General features: G+C 49.3%; 1 protein-coding gene across 1 annotated transcript; it reads right to left on the reverse strand.

The window, feature by feature from the left end:
* Positions 1–749: 749 nt before the first annotated feature.
* Positions 750–16059, reverse strand: Ikzf4 (IKAROS family zinc finger 4). Its single transcript, XM_055613127.1, has 8 exons — positions 15767–16059; positions 13999–14092; positions 12683–12787; positions 10622–10882; positions 9781–9948; positions 6416–6565; positions 5472–5600; positions 750–4511 (listed from the first exon to the last, which is right to left on the reverse strand). Exons 1-8 carry the CDS (start codon positions 15851–15853, stop codon positions 3748–3750), a joined length of 1758 nt encoding a protein of 585 aa, XP_055469102.1. The 5' UTR covers positions 15854–16059; the 3' UTR covers positions 750–3747.
* Positions 16060–16077: the final 18 nt, after the last annotated feature.

Here is a 16077-nt window from a genome sequence, read left to right on the forward strand (position 1 = left end):
TGTGGTTGCTGGGAATTGAACACAGGACCTTTGGAAGAACAGCCAGTGCCCTTAAACTCTGAGCCATCTCTCCAGCCCACACCTATAAAGTCTTACCAACATGACTGCCCAAATGCACGCCAAAGAAGGATGATACCAAAGCACACACCAAACTAGATGGAGAAAAGCCCATGGGGTCTCAACTCTACACAAAGAACTACAGGCAACTAAAGAAATCTGGGAGGGGAAGAGGCACTCCTCCCAGGGAAGACCACACCAATTGTTTGTCCAGTGCCAAACGGTCAGCACTGAAACATACACACGAGTAGCACTGCACAGACTGAACAGGCTATACCTAGGGATATATATGTTGGATAATAATAATAACAATGGGCTAATAGTAATACAATAAGAAGGAAAAAAGCTTGATTTGAAAGAAATGGGTTTAATACATGGGTCAGTTTGAAAGAAAGGGGAGAAATGTTATAATCAAATTATAATCTAAAAAAATAAAAATAATACAAAATAGTCATGGTGGCCCATGCCTTTAATCCCAGAAGTTGGGAGGCAAAGGCAGGCAGATCTCTGTGATTTCCTGGTCAGCCAAGTTACACAGAGACCCTGTCTCAAATAATCTTCTGTGACTCAAGTGGTCTGGTCTGGTTCCGTCTTAGTCTTAGACTTGTCTACATCCTGAACAGAGAAATAGTTGGTCTGCCTTCCTTCCAGAAGGAAAACAAGGCAAAGGTAGTTAGCAAGAACAAATGGGTGTTAAATTACTCATGTTTATTTATAACAGACCTTTAGCCAGTACAGTACAAAACTTACAGTAGTATTTCTCCATTACACAAATATTTACTTACAGTATATTACATATACAAAACGCTCTGCAGTAAGTCTCAAAAGCAGGTTTAACTCCCTTTGAAAAGGGAGAAAAACTCCTTTTAAAAAGAGGGAGGGGAGGATAGGTAAGAAATTGGAAGAGTAAAGAGTCAAGGGTCAAAGGGTCACCAAACAGCTACAAAGGAATCCTGGGGAGAAGGAGAAGAGGTGGTATTGCACTTGCTTCTGTGTTTATTCTATTTTGATTTTCATAATTTCTGATTAAAAATATATGTGTGTATATATATATTATGTACACAAGGAAAGAAGCTGCCAGAAGTATTACAAAATTCTACCTGCAGCTTGGACACTGACACACACATACACACAGGTCTGGAAAAGTGTCTAGAAATTCTCTCCCTTCCCCCCAGTTTTTTGTGATGTTTTTGAACAGTAATAAAAAAGAAAACACCTCTTTTCTCTGTGTGGGTTTTGGCGTTTTGTTTTTTGTTAATTTTTTTCTTTCTCTCTCTTTTATGCAAAAGGAGTTGGGAGAGAGCATGAGGATATTTGAGGTTCTGGAGCTGGCAGGCTCTGAAAAGTAGGATTTTGTACCTAAGATCCTGGTTAAAGTGCAGTGATGGGCTGGAGAGAGACAGGATGTCCCTCTCCTCCCTAGCACCTGGTCTTGTCTCTGCTCTCATGGCATGATGTCTAGCCTCAGAGGGAGGAGCACAGTCCTTTGTGTTCCTGGGAGGTCACAGGTGCTGAGGCTGACTGAATGGAGGGAGGCATGGGGCACTCTAAGGCTCTAATGCCTCAGCGTCCTTCTGAGGTATCCCCAAATACATGGCAGACACAGAAGAGGTGGGAGCAAGCCTAATGGGAGAGGCCCAATAACCCAAATATTTCAGGAGAAGCTCAGACACTAACCTCAGCTCTGCTGCCATCCCAAGAAGAAGTTGGTGCCAAGGTTCTGCAGCCAAGACCCTTCCCTTCTCTTTGGACAACTCCCTTTAGAGTTCATACGCCATTCTCTGCCTTTGGCAGCACCTGTTTATTGCTACATTGTCAAGGAGGAAGAACCGTCCCACAAAGCTTCTCTCTGCCTATCTGGTCCTTTTGGGAAACCATGTAATGCAGGAGAAGGAAGAAGAGAAGTGTTTTTCACCTCCCACCCTTCGCATGATAGGGGAAAGTAGACTGTCTCCAGAGTGTACCTAAGAGCTGGAGTCCCAGGTTCTGATCTAGCCCACCCTTCTTGCCTCTCAATATCTAATCCTCTAATAGGGAGTGAGGAAAGTAGGGAGAGGCAAAAGAGCTGATGAAAGAGAGCAGGTGGAAAGAAGATGGAAGGAAAGGAAGAGAGACTGAGCCTAATAACTTATGAGGTGTTGTGTTTAGTTTTTACTTTTTTTTTCTTTTTTCTTTAAACATAGAAAAACAGCCTTTGGTTTGAATCTCAAAGAAGCAGAGCGTGGATGGCTGTGGCCTTGGCAGGGAACTGTTTGTAGACTGAGCCTTCCACATGCAGTGGAGCTATGCCTTCTCCTGCATGGTCTCATGAATCCTTGATTACCCAAATAGAGATCAACCACCGGAGAAAGGTGCCTCTCCTGCCCTGTGTCTGGAGCTGAGATGGAGGGCAGTGAAGGATGACTCCCAGTTAGCTGTGTCCAGCCCATTTGCTGGGACAAGGGTGGGATGGTCGAAGGGCACATATATGTCATTGGTCCTGGTACAATTTTTGGTTATACTGAAAATTAGCAGAGAGAAAAGAGACATTCCTTTCTCCTTGCCATTGACAATAACAGGGCCCAGGAGCTTGGGAATGAGACGGTGAATCCTGCTGGAAGGGAGAGGAAAAAGGCAGCGTGACTTATGAGGCTGAGACCCCTGGCTGTTGGGCAGCAACCCACCAGTTTCTCATCAAACAGGGACAGGAGTCCCTGACAGCCTAGCAAGGTCACTGGAGTGAAAGAGTTTGAAAGGTGGAGGAGAGACTTCTACCCACCCCCTTTTCCATGCCCTGGTTCTCAGCTAGGCACCTGTGGCTCCCAGTGTGTCACATGGACGGCTGCAGGCCTAGCTTTAGCCCCTGAGAGTATAAAATTGGGGGCATTTCAAGGAGAGAAAAGCTGCCACTGAGGGGAGTGGCAAGTTGAGACCAGAGTGGTGTTGAGGGGAGAGACAGGGAGAGGGAAGAGTGATATCACATCCTGGAGGGCAATCCTGAATGCAGGCTTTAGGGAGCTGGTGTTCCCAGGTGAGGTCAAGAGGACCCTCAGTCCACAGTGCCTGGGAGAGTTTTCACAGCCCCCTCCTACCTCCGAATGAGGAAATTCTTCATTTAAGAATAGTGCAAGCTGCCTAAAGTGAGAGGGCACAAGAGGTATGGAGTACCGGGTTGAAGGTTCCCAGAGAGAAGTTCATAATGCCACAGAGCTAAAGTGGAGCCATTGGGAGGTATCAGCATCAAGAGTGAAGAGTCAGAAAAGCAAGGTGAGGATTAAAGCAAGAAGCTCAACATCTCTTAGTACAAAGAGGAGCTTCCAACCCCTGGAGCTGCTGGAGGATCTGGGATCCACAAGAAAAAAAAAATCTAGACTTAGAGCCCAAGGGAGCCATGGACAGAAGAGTGAAGGAGTGGCCAGAGATTGAAGCAAATTTTAAAAAAGGCCAAGGAAAAGTCATTAATAAACAGGAAATAGGCCAGGAAAAGAGGAGTTTAGAGGGATAAATATAAGCAAAAGACTTGTCTTGTCACGATGCTTAAATCAGTGTGGGTAGAAGGAGACAGGTAAAGAGGGTCAGAGTCAAGTGTGCAGTGAGGTGGTCGTGGATGGGGCCACGATGCACAATTCCTTAGAGCATAATAAAAACTGGGCTAGACACCTGTAGGGGGACAGCGGTGTCGGGGCTGAGGGCAGGCGAGGGGAAAGGGTCTCAGCCCACCTTATGTTCCCCCCGGACAATGTGGGAAGAGAACTCATATCGATCCTGGCTGTGATAACCACAGATGTTACACTCAAAAGGGTCTCTGAAGCCATGGCAGCCCATGTGGATGGTGAACATGACGTGGTCCAGGAAGAGGATGCGGCAGTGCTCACACTTAAAGGCCTTCACCGGCTCGCCGCTCTCACCCACCACCCGAAGCACTTCCTTGGAGGGGCCTGGAGTGCCCCGCAATAACCCCTCCTGTGGTTTGGGGTCCTCTTTGGCATAGGCGGGACTGTGCCGGCCCACAACTATGGTGGGAGGAGGTTGAGTTGGGGGACCCTGAGGGAGGGATACCACCCCGCCAATCCGATCTTCATGGTTGCTCTCTGTATCTGTGGAGTCCTGGCAGCCATTGCTGGGCGATGCCCCCGGGTCAGTGAGAGAGCCTCGGGCCCGATAAAGGAGGGGACCGCCATCTCCCAGGTCCTCAGGTCCCTCACCTGCTTCTCGGGATCCTGGAAGCTCCAGTCTGCTGGGGAGGGGCTGCATCTGAGTGTACACAGAGCTGATGACAGGTGTGAGTTCTGAGATGCAGTTGGTGGGTGGGAGGCGGAGGGGGCGCAGATGCTCTGTACCCACAAAGGCTAGGGAACCTCCAAAGCCAGGCTCCAGGCTGTGGTGGGCTACAAGCTCCACATCCTTTTCATAGCCACCTCCAGGGTTCACATCATAGGGGAGCTCAGAGAGGCTGAAGCGCATCTGCTTCTCACCTGTGGAGAATGAGATCTCGTGGACTCTGGGTTTGAAGAAGCCCTGAGCTGTGCCTAGAATTACTTCTTTGTTGTCTATCCCAGGGCTAAATAGAACAGAATCGTCTTCACCATTAATTAGTTTTGGGGACCCAACCCAGGCTTTCACACCTGCTAAGCACACATTCTACCACTGAGCTATACCAGTGGCCCTTGTTGGCTCATCTAACCCTCATTTACTTTCCCTGAGAGTCAGGCCCTGGGCAGGCTACAGTCCCAGAGCAAGGCTTTCTCTATGGAGTCCCGTCATCATCACTCTCCATACAGGATTCCAGATCCTCAGAGATCATGTCAATTACAGGGCAGGCTCACTTCCTCTTACTGACCCTATGGCTGGCCTGCATTGCCTGAGGTCCTTGTTATTTTCAAAATCTGGGAAAGCTCGAGTCCCTGATGAGTCCTCAACATGACACCTCACCTCATGTGTGTATGTGCGCATTCATCTATGTGCTGCTGCATGTGCATGTCGGAGAACAGATAAGTGGCAGAGGACAAATGTGGGTATAATCCTCAGGGCCGCCAGCTACCTCCTTTGAAATAGGATCTCTCACTGGCCCAGAGCTCACCAGTTAGGCTAGCTGGCCTGGTCAGTGGGCCCCAGGGAATCCTTCGGCTCTGCCCTCCCAGTGCTAGGATGACCAGGGCCAGGTCTGGCATTCTCACGTGGGTTCTGGGGGTAAAACCTCTGGTTCTCAGGCTTGCAAGCCCTTTCCAGACTGTGCTATCCCCAAGTTTCATGAAGCACATCTTCTGTCTCCACGCACTCCTCTCTCAGGAGACACTCTGAGCACCACAGAGACCACTCGGCTGATTTCCCCCCTAAATCAAATCTCCAGGCCTACATCTCTGGTCTAATGGCAGTCAAAGCTGTGATTTATTTGAGCCATGCTTAAAGCTACTGTCTCTTTTCCAACCTCTTACCTACAAATTTCTGTGGGGTGGAACGCTTGCGTTTGGTGAGGCTGTTGGCTAAGCGATCAATGAAAGTTGGCCTCTCGGATGAGTGCAGCATCGAGTCGGGTGCTATCTCCAGGTCACGTATTTCATCACCTGCAGGGAACAGCAGCTGAGTAAGGGTGGCATTGGCCCAGCAGCCTTCGCCTGAAGAAAGCCAGCTAGTCAGTAGTTCAGGGAGGCTACACCTGAGACCTGGGAGACTTTCTTTTTCTTTTCATTCTTGGTTTTTCAAGACAGGGTTGTTTTTCTGTGAAGCTTTGCCTGCCCTGGAACTCACTCTGTTGACCAGAGAGCCACCTGCCTCTGCCTCCCAGGGCTAAAGATGTGTCCTGCCACCACCCACCCGGCTCTTTGTTTCTTCCTTCTTTTCCTTCCTTCTGCTTCCTTCTCTTCCTTCCCTTTCCTTTCCTCCCTTCCTTTCCTTCTTTCTATTATTATTATTTTTTGGGGGGGAGAGGATCTCACTATACAGCCCTGTTGGCCTTGAACTCACTCTGTAGACCAGGCTGGCCTGGAACTCACTCTGTAGACCAGGCTGGCCTTGGACTCACAGAGATCCACCTGCCTCTACTTTCTAAGTACTGGGATTAAAGGCTCTTTACCTAAAGCTCATTCCAGCAACACTTTAGACCATTTGAGGATAATTACATACATCTAGCCCTCTATCCTTCGTTCTTTGTGATTTCTCTCCCACTAGGCTGAGGATATAGATCCAAATTTCCTCTTTGTCTGCATATCCCTACAGGCCTGCCCCAGAGCTGTACTGAGCACTCATGGGGTGCTTAGGAATGGGTGCTTGAAAGGTTTACTGAGTGAAACCTCATGGTTGTGGGAAGAGGTGCTAGAGTCAGCCTTGCCTGAACTCCTGGCGCTACCCTAAGCTCCCTAGGAAACTCCCACAGCTCTACCTGGCTGGCCAGCCAAAGCTTGCGCCTCAGTGCTGAGACTCTGGAGGTAGCTGTGGCATCGCTCCTTGTGCTCTTCCAAGGTACTTGGCTGTTTGTAGCTCCGGCCACAGTAGTTGCACTTGTAGGGTTTGCCCACTGTGGGAGAGGAGACTGTGGAGGAGAGAGCAGAGGCGGCATGAGAGGAGCTTCTGCCTACAGAACCCTGCAGCAGCAGCTGCACACTGGCAGAGGAGACTTGCTAGCTTGATTTGTTTGTTGTCTCCCCTTCCCCAACTCTACCTACAACAAAGAGCAGCTGAACTGAATCTGAGGAAGCGTTGGAAATATAGAGAAAAGCGAGGGGACCGGGTGGCACACAGCTTCAGGCTGTAGAGGGCTTTTAGAAGCTCTGGCTGCTTCTGAAAGGAAGTGAAGACCTGATGGCTCAGGAGGGGATGGCCCCTGCCAAGCACATGGGCTGCACCCCAGGGTCTCAGAGTCTGGGGCTGAGACTGTGGTTTAACCTTTCCCTGTGGCAGGCGGGTGTAATAGCTGTTTATCAGACAAGGGGACTTTTTGCTTCGGTTGGAGGGAAATTGGTGGGCTGAAGCAGCAGGCAGATCTGCCCACTGGGGAGGGCAGCAGTTGTGGGCCTTCACTTGGACTTTTATCTCCAGCCCTTGTCTGGCTTTACTGACTGCTTTCTTTTTCTGTCACTGAGAAAGCCAGAGAGCCCCACACTGAGCAGAAACAGAGACAAAGAGCAAAAAACCAAAGAAGATGATGAAAAGTAAAAGAAAGAGAACAAGTGTGTGTTTTGTTTTTAAGAATGTGTTATAAAGCTCTCAAGATAAACTGAGAAAACTAAGATTGGTAACTTTGCTTAAACACTACTCTTGGAAGGAGGTTTTGTGTGTGAGAGAGAGGAGAGGAAAGAACAAAGAGGAACAAGGTATTGCATATTTGTATTTATTGCTACTAGTGCCATGCTGCTCTTCATTTGTGAGTGACATGTTTAAGGAATGAAATAAGCCCCAGGGCGCTCTCCACCCAAGACCCTGGGGAAACGGTTTAACACGCTGGGAGAAGAATGATCCTCTAGTCCTTATGTCTTACAGTGTGAGCTGTAACAGGAAAGGTCACGGAGAGGAGACCCTCACGTAAGCCTGCTTTCCCTTAACCTCCTAAGCCTCCCAGGCGGCTGCAGGGTGTGGGAGTTAACATCTTTAATCCCAGCACTTGGGAGGCAGATCCAGTTGCATCTCTGTGAGTCTGAAGCCAGCCTGATGTACACGGCAAGTTCCAGGCTAGCCAGAGCTAAACAGTGAGACCCCGTCTCAAGAAAAAAAAAATCTAGCATTCTGGGGCCAAGCTATTTTTGTTCCAAGCAAGCAGGAGGAGTCACCCTTTCCTGAGAAAAAAAAAAAGAACAGATATTTTGGGCATCGGATCTTGATGGGGACCATACATTTATTTTTTTCCGCATAGAATCAGTTTCCTTATTAAACAAATGGGGCTTCAGGACTGGGGCTCTAGCTTAGTTGGTAGCATACTTTTCCGTGTGTGTGTGTGTGTGTGTGTGTGTGTGTGTGTATGTGTGGCCTTAGGTTTGATCCCCAGCTGCTCATAAGCAGGAGTGGTGGTGTATCTCTTCAAAACCTATGCTCAAGGAAGTGTGGCACACACTGTTAATCCAGCACTCAGGAGGTAGACACAGATGAATTTCTATGAGTTCCAGGCCAGCCTGGTCTACAGAGCAAGTTCCAGGACAGCCAGGGCTACACAGAGAAACCCTGTCTCAGAAAACAACAGCAACAACAACAACAAAAAACAAAAACAAAACAAAAGATAGAGGCAGGAGAACTGGGGTCAGAAAGTGAAGGTCATCCTTGGCCACACAGAGAGTTTGAGGTCAGCTTGGGATACATAAGACCCTGTCTCAAAAAGTGGAGTGCTTAGGGGCCTACAGATGGAATACAAAGTGAATAAAATGTAATTAATAAAGAAATAAATTAAAAAAAAGAAAAAAGGTGGGGGTAGGGCATTTTAACTCCCTTGCCTGCATCTGAAATTCTTTTTTTGGTTTTGCTTTGTTTTGCTTTTTGAGACAGGGTCTCACTTTGTAGGCTGGCTCAAACTCACAATAATCCGCCTGCCTCTGCCTCTGGAGTGCTGGGATTTACAGGCGAGTGCTACCATGCCCGGCTGCATCTGATATTCTTATAATGATCACATAAGGAGACACAAGATAAATTCTCTATAGATTATAAAACAAAAGTCAGTGAAAATCATACTTCTTCCTCCACACACAGAGAGGCAAAGAGGCCCCATCACACATGAGAATCTGGAGCAAGGCTGGATAGAGGAAGCAGAGATGCTGCAGTGCCTCTCTGTGCCCATGGTTCTACCCAGGAGGGTTTAGAAAAAGAGAAAAGCCCAGAGAAGATTCTGAGGACAGACTACTAACTCTTCTCCCTCTTCCCTCTCCTCAACTCTTAGCTCCCCTCTTCCTTGGCAGCTCGCGTCTCTGGATCTGACCTCTTTCCCCAGGCAGGAGTCCAGAACTTAGTAAAACCCTGGGAAGCACTCTCTCTCCCATTCCTCCCGACAGATACCACTTCAAAATCTTTCTTTGCTTATTTCGAGACAGCGTCTCACATAGCCCACGCTGACTGAATGCCTGACCCTTCTCCTCTACCTCTCCGGTGCTGGCAGACAGCCACTCAGCTTCAGAGCATCTTGAGTAGTAGGCTAGCTCCAGTTTCCTAGCAGTGTTCCAACACCTGGCCTCTGGGTATGCTCTGGTCTTGCTCTTGTCTGTGAAGAAATTACCACTTCTTGGGATGCAGAGCAGAAATGAGACAGTCTCTTCTTTTCCTATTTGGAGGTCCTAGCTCCCTTCCTTTCAGTTTTGGAGACCCATAGACATTTATAGGAGCTGTTAGGAAGTTCAAGAGAGGATACTCAGTGATTGTCCAAGACCTCTGGTGTTTTGGAGTAGGACTGTGGTAAATATGGTGACAGGCGTGGGTCCTGATGCAAATGAGAGTGGGAAGAGAGCACCCACAGGGCTCAGAATTGAGGGTAATGAGCCACACATGGTATTGACATCATTACAATGTTTAGAAAACAAAGGTCAGAAAGAAGCCAGGAATATTATTCATGTCATGTCACAGAATGTGGCAGTAAAATACTGGAGTAAAGACTCCCACAGATTCGTCATAGATCCTCCTGCCCACGTCAGCAAGCCAGGGCCCTGTCTGCCCTGTCAATGCTCTCTGCTCCTCAGTGACAGCTATTATCCCTCTCCGGAGAAAAGTCTTGGAGTGCTACTTTCTGATCACGCCGGGTACCACGCTGTTGGTTCCTGCTGGACCATCACTGACCTGAGTGTGTTCGGAGGTGGCCGGTGAGTGCGTCGCGCCGCCGGCAGGCGTAGTTGCAGAAGGGACACTTGAAGGGCTTCTCCCCAGAGTGCAGTTTGATGTGGCGCAGGAGATTCCCCTTCTGTGTGAAGGAGGCACCACACTGGTTGCAGTGGAAGGGCCTCTCCCCTGCAGGTGAAAGAACAGGTTCCAGATGGCATGAGGAGGTCGAAGGGTGGAGGGAAAGTTCTCTGAGAACACTCTGGAGGGCCAGTGGGTGCCACACACACCAGGCCTACTTTACAGAGGTCACCTGAAAAGGTGTGGATTAGAGTTGTGTGACTTGAAACCAGTACTTTGCCTAGAAGACCTGCCAAAAGACTGCTGCCAAAAGAGCCGAGGAAGTTCAGTCTGACCCAGGAGCCCAAGGTCTGAGGAGGGCAAGCAGAGGCTCTGTGCCCCACCTTTTAAATGAGATGAGAAGGCCCTGGAAGTCTGTCCCTTTTGGACTGATACTGGACAGCGCTCCCTCCTTCTACAAGGCTTTTTTGGTGTTGACACCCACAAGGAGGGTTTACACATGGACATGCCTCACCACTGATCTTCACTGAAGCTCCAAGGGTCCTTCCAGAGGCCCCAACACCACTCTCTCTACATCCTGAGGAAAGCAGTAGAAACTTCTCTGTCACACAGCTGAAGAAAAGGGTAGGGGCTCATAGCCCTTCCTCCCTTCCTTTTATTTCCATCATCTAGAAAACATGCTGTGATTGACCCTCTCGTTTCTCAGCCTCCTCCCACCAAGCGCAGCTCTGCCTCCCAGCAGCAGCCCTGCCCAGAGCCTGAAGCCCTTCGGCTTACTCACCAGTATGGCTGCGCTTGTGTACCATGAGCACATTGGGTCCGATGCAGACCATGCCGCAGACGTCACACTTGAGCTTGCCGTTGGGTAGCCGGATGCCACCAGGGGAGTGAGGCTCTGGCCCACTTCCATCGCAGTAGCCCAAGGGCTCCGACAATGAGTCCTCCACAATCACACTGTCATCCTTATCCAGGAGCCGTTCATCTGGCCCCAGCAGTCTGCTTGACTCCTCATCACTGTACATCTCCACCTTGATGGAGTTAGCTGGGGGTCAGGGGACTGATGTTTAGAATAGAGACAGGCAAAGGGGCAACATCTCCCAGGACAGAATGACATGTTTCTAGCCCAACAGGGTGACTGACTGCAAACCCTGGGGCGCACAAGTGTCAGGACAGACAGCAGCCTCTTTGCTATCTCAGAGGATGACACTATCATCTGAACTGGAAACAATGGAGCACACAGAGTGTGCAAAGGCTATAGAGAGCGCATAGAGTATCCAGCAGACACAGGCTGTAGAGTGTGCAGAAGCTGTCTTTTGTCACTGGGCAGAAGAGGTGACTTAGAGGAGTCTTTGCCTGCACTCTCTGTGACTAAGAAAGATGTTTGGTTGGGCATGGTGGCACACATCTTTAGCCCCAGCACTCAGGAGGCAGAGCCACTTGGATATCTGAAAGTTTAAGGCCGTCCTGGTATACACAGTGAATTCCAGGTCAGCCAGTGCTACACAGTACTCTGTCTAAAAGGATGAACCAAGGAAAGAAAAAAGAGAAAGAGAGAAAGAAAGAAAAGAAAGAAAGGAGAAAGGAGAAAGGAAGGAAGGAAGGAGGGAAGAAGGGAAGGAAGGAATGGAAGAAAGGAAGGAGGGAGGGAAGGAAGGAAGGAATGAGGGAGGGAAGGAAGGAAGGAATGGAAGAAAGGAAGGAAGGAGGGAAGGAAGGAAGAAGGGAGGGAAGGAAGGGAGGAAGGAAAGAGGGAGGGAAGGAGGGAGGGAAGGAAGGAGGGAGAGAGGGAAGGAGGGAAGGAAGAAGGGAAGGAAGGAGGGAAGGAAGAAAGAAGGGAGGGAAGGAGGGAAGGAAGGAGAGAAGGAAGAAGGGAAGGAAGGAAGGAGGGAAGGAAGTCTGGGTTGTCCTTGGGAATCCAGCAAGTAACAGTGGCAGGAACCAGTCTCAGGAACACTGAAGGGGAGAGCAGGCTAAAGGCAGTAAATCTGAAAGGCAGGTATGGCTTATCCTTTCTTTGAGACTGAACCCCCTTTGCCTCTCTGAGAAACCTGAGGGGACACGGGGGGGGGAGCTTTGGCACTAGCTCTGACCTACATTCCTGGCCATTTCAACCATTTAGAGAATGTAACAGAGCTCGGGCCAGCTGGGGAGGGGCATTCGGGGACCCTATCTGTGGGATGGGACATGGTGAATGACCACTGCTGCTGCTAACTGCTATGTACTTCCTCTCTCTACCCAGTGACTATTTCTGTCTCTCTATAACTCCAATTCCAGAATTTTTCTTTGGAATCTTTATCTTCCATCCCCACCCCCCATACCTCCCAGACAGGGTTTCTCTGTATAGTCCTGGCTGCTCTGGAACTTGATCTATAGATTAGGCTGGCCTCCAACTCACCAACATGTCTGCTTCTGCCTCCTGAGTACCGGGACTAAAAGCATGTGCCCAGCCAGAACTTCATATTTTTGTTTTTTTGAGACAGGGTTTCTCTGTTGTAGCCTTGGCTGTCTTGGACTCACTGTATAGACCAGGCTGGCCTCCAACTCTCCAAAGATCCAACTGCCTCTGCCTCCTGAGTGCTGGGATTAAAGAAGTGTGCCACCACTGCCCGGCAGGAACCTTTATCAAAATGTCACCCATACGCCTTTTACCCCAGTCCGGCATTAGCTGTTCATTCTTTTAACAAGCTAGGAGAGGTCTAGGTCCTGGACTCCTTCCTACCTTGAGAGTCTCTGAGCAGGAAACCGGAGGTGATGGGGAAATGGCGGCCAGGGGAAGGCAAATTGAGGGCCAAACAAAAATGGGGCTGCCTAGCACCAGGGGTGGGTGGAGGCACACACTTACCACTGAGCGAGCGGCTTGGTGAAGAGTGCTGGCTGTTTGGGGTGCTCACCGAGGGCCCCACTGGGGCCCCGAGGAACTCCTTCTCCAAAGATGAGTCCCCGCTACCTTGGAGGAGAGAACAGACAGCAGGTAAAGCCTGGGCTGAAGCCATCTATAGTCCACAACCTAATGTTTTTTGTTTTTTTTTTTAATGTCAGTTAGATATCACACTTATTCTATAGCCATGTGCAGCACAGGCTGAGTGCTGAGCACCTACCTTGTGCCCCAGTGGCCGGGTGTCCAACGCTGACTCCGACTTCCGTGAGCTCAGCCCGGCCTACCATACCTTTATCTATGCCTGACGGGAAGAGGGTCACCCACCATCTAACTCTGCAGGAAACAGGCCCAGGCTGGGCAGGCCAGGGTAGAACAGAGAACAGGGACCTGAGAAGGTGGCGCGGGACATCATTCCTATGGCTGTCTCTGGAGTTCCCAGTGGCAGCTTCTGTAGGAAGGGCATCTAGAACTGTCTAGAATCTAATGATAATATTAACAGCAATAATAGTAGCAGTTAATATTTACTGAGAGAATACTTGTACTAGGTATTAGGCTGTGGGCTTGGAATGAATTAACTCCTTCAAGCTTCATAGCCACCTTATGAAATAGGCACATCATTTTAATTTTTTGTATTAGGAGACACAAAAGATGTTCCATTACTTGTCTAAACTGGTAGTGGCTGAGCTGGGATAGGAGCACAGACAAGATAATGTCAGGTCCTTGACCATTGCTTGGCCACTGTTTCCGAGAGGTGAGTTGGGCACATGAGGGTTTCTAAATCCAGCCAGGCTCTGAACACTATAGAGGGCTTTCTAGCTGACCCAAATCCAACCACGTATTTACTATTTGATGTTCTCTCCAGAGCTAAATATCAATACCATGAATGTATCACTCAACTTGTTGACCAAATATTTTTGTAAAAATTCTTTTTAAAATTATGTTTTTAATAATCTGATATATACCCGAAAACAAGAGCATCTTCAGAAATCCCTCCTCCCCACAACTTTCTGCACATATATATGAATAAAATAAAAACATATGCAGATAAACACACAAACACAGATCACATATGTAGATACACAGAAAGAGAACATACATATTGGGATAAACATCACAGTCTATATTATCTGCTAACACGAACATGCATGGGTATATGCACATAAGGCCTAAACATGGAAGAGAGAAAGAAAGAGAGAGAGAGAGAGAGAGAGACCCTAAAATTCATCCCTAAAGTCCACCTAGTCCACTTTAACCAGTTTCCCAGCTATGCACATACTTACTTTCACAAAATAAAGATTCCATTATAAAATGGTTGGAGTCCTGGGCCTGAGGCAAGAAATCCGGAACACACCCTCCTGAGGGATCCCTCTCCAGCTTTGGTCAGTGGGAAGAAAACAACCACTCAGGACTGTGGGACCATTTCTCATTCACATCCTCTCCTAAAGTCCCGTTCCCCATTCTATCCCACGGAAGCCTCAGGAACCCCGATCACCATCTATACAAGAAGCCTTGTGGAGTGAATCTGATTTTCCCTGAGGCTCCTTGGGCAAGCAATAAGGTTTTCTTACAAAGTTGTCTGAAGTCAGCACCAGACATAACCCATGACAAAAGCGGCTCAGGACAGTTAAGACTTGTAGATTCAGGCCCAGTTTTAACACGGGCCCTTTGGCTGAGTTTACTGAGGCTAGAAGGTTAGCTAGGCTGGAAAGGACTAAGTGAACTGACAATCCTCCTGCCCCAGCTAGGGGTTACAGGCACCACATCCAGCTTCTTATTCCAAGGTTAGTGCTGGCTTACTCCACACCATTCAGTGTTAGTCAGAAGGGACCTGCTAAGTCTTGATCCTAAAACGATGAGTGTGCTCCTTGGAAATCCATATCTGGTCCCAGACTTGTGGAGCTGAGGTTGCCTCTAAGACTAGGGGGTAGCTATCTGGGAGACAATGTCCTTAAAGAGACACTTAATGGCACTGAGAGGAAGCATTCTTTGTGGCTGTCCCAATGAAGGGCTGGAAACAGGAGAGAAAGCAGGAGCCTCGAGGCGCACCAGTAATTCCAGAGGCTCTTTGATGCTGTTGTCATCCCTAGGATAAAGGTAAGAGGGAAAACACTCAAGTCTACTTTCATGGCACTAAAATCTAAGAAGGATTTCTGTGTCAAAGGCCAGAAGGTCTTTGTAGGGCTCCAGGGATTTAGATTTCTAGCCTGAAGCTGACAGGGGCAAAAGTCAGATTTGGGAAACTCATCAGTTCCTCTCAGCCTCAGAAACCCCAGTGAGGGAATTTCAAATGCCTGGGACTTCCAAGAGATCTCAGACTGTCAAAGCCAAGAATTAAGGCTGCTCTCAGGTATCAGGGACATTCTCTTGGTCAAAGCCATCACAGATTGGCTGAACCCCCAGGGAGCAAAGCTGAATCCTGAGGTTCACAGCAGAGCAACTAAGAGGTGGGGAAAGGGACAGGGAAGGGATGGGAGGCAGTACTAGCTAAGCTCACACACACCGCAAGAGACAAGCCCTCTCCTGGATCCCTTGAATAGGAGCTCTGCAAGGGACCTCATTCTCTAGCTTTCTCTTCTTGGCCACGGGCTCCCGGTGGCAGGATGCTACTAGCCTGCTATCTGGACCAGTGACTGCATGAGCAAAGAAAGACTGCCATGCCCGCTCTATTGTGGGCAGGAGGCTGAGGCCCCTCACATCTCTGTTCCCTGCTGAAACATCTCCTGTCAAGGCTTCTCTTCCTGTGGTGTTTCTGCTATCTATCCCCACCCAGGCCTTTTTCAGCGTTCTACCCCTGGCTGCTCTCTACCTCTGTCCCCAAGGCCTAATCAAGATGTCACCACAAGCTCCCACTGTCCAAGGCACCGTCTTCCTTAGCAACACCAAACACCCTTTCCCATCCTCCCCAAGTGTAAGGAGGAACGCCCCCTCCCCCGCCACACAGCCCCCATCCTCTCCCTCTGCTCAGGCTTGGGAGTTGTTACTGAATTGGCTCCCTAGCCCCGTCACCCCCTTCCCCCCATCCGCTAGCCGCCTTCTGCCTGAACTTACATTATCCTTCCCTTGCCGGTGAGACCCTGGGGTGCGAACGCTGCCGCCGCCTTGGAAACGGCGAGGGAGTGCGGGTGGTGTGTGCATGTCTGCGTCTCGGTGGCAGGCAGGGGTGAGCCCAGCCACTCACCTTCCAGGAAGCGTGGATTCCTGGAAGTGAGGGGAACCGCCGTCATTTCGCAGGCAGTGGCAGCACGGTGAGCAGGGGCCCAGGGCTGCAACCGGCAGAACCGCTCAGCCCAGGGTGTGTGTGTGGAGAGCTTAGTGTGTGTGTGTGTGTGTGTGTGTGTGTGTGTGTGTGTGTGTGTGTG

This window comes from Psammomys obesus, unplaced genomic scaffold (genome assembly GCF_907164565.1).
Source record: "Psammomys obesus unplaced genomic scaffold, mPsaObe1.curated_primary_1811, whole genome shotgun sequence".
Taxonomy (NCBI): domain Eukaryota; kingdom Metazoa; phylum Chordata; class Mammalia; order Rodentia; family Muridae; genus Psammomys; species Psammomys obesus.

What these genes read in the sequence shown, in the direction of transcription:
- Ikzf4 (XM_055613127.1), bottom strand. Translation starts at nt 15,853, where the DNA reads ATGCACACACCACCCGCACTCCCTCGCCGTTTCCAAGGCGGCGGCAGC. An exon ending in ACCAAGCCGCTCGCTCAGTG is followed by an intron (nt 10,883 to 12,682) that starts GTAAGTGTGTGC and finishes CCTGACCCCCAG; the next exon opens with CTAACTCCATCAAGGTGGAG. An exon ending in CCACCTCCGAACACACTCAG is followed by an intron (nt 6,566 to 9,780) that starts GTCAGTGATGGT and finishes TCTCCTCCACAG; the next exon opens with TCTCCTCTCCCACAGTGGGC.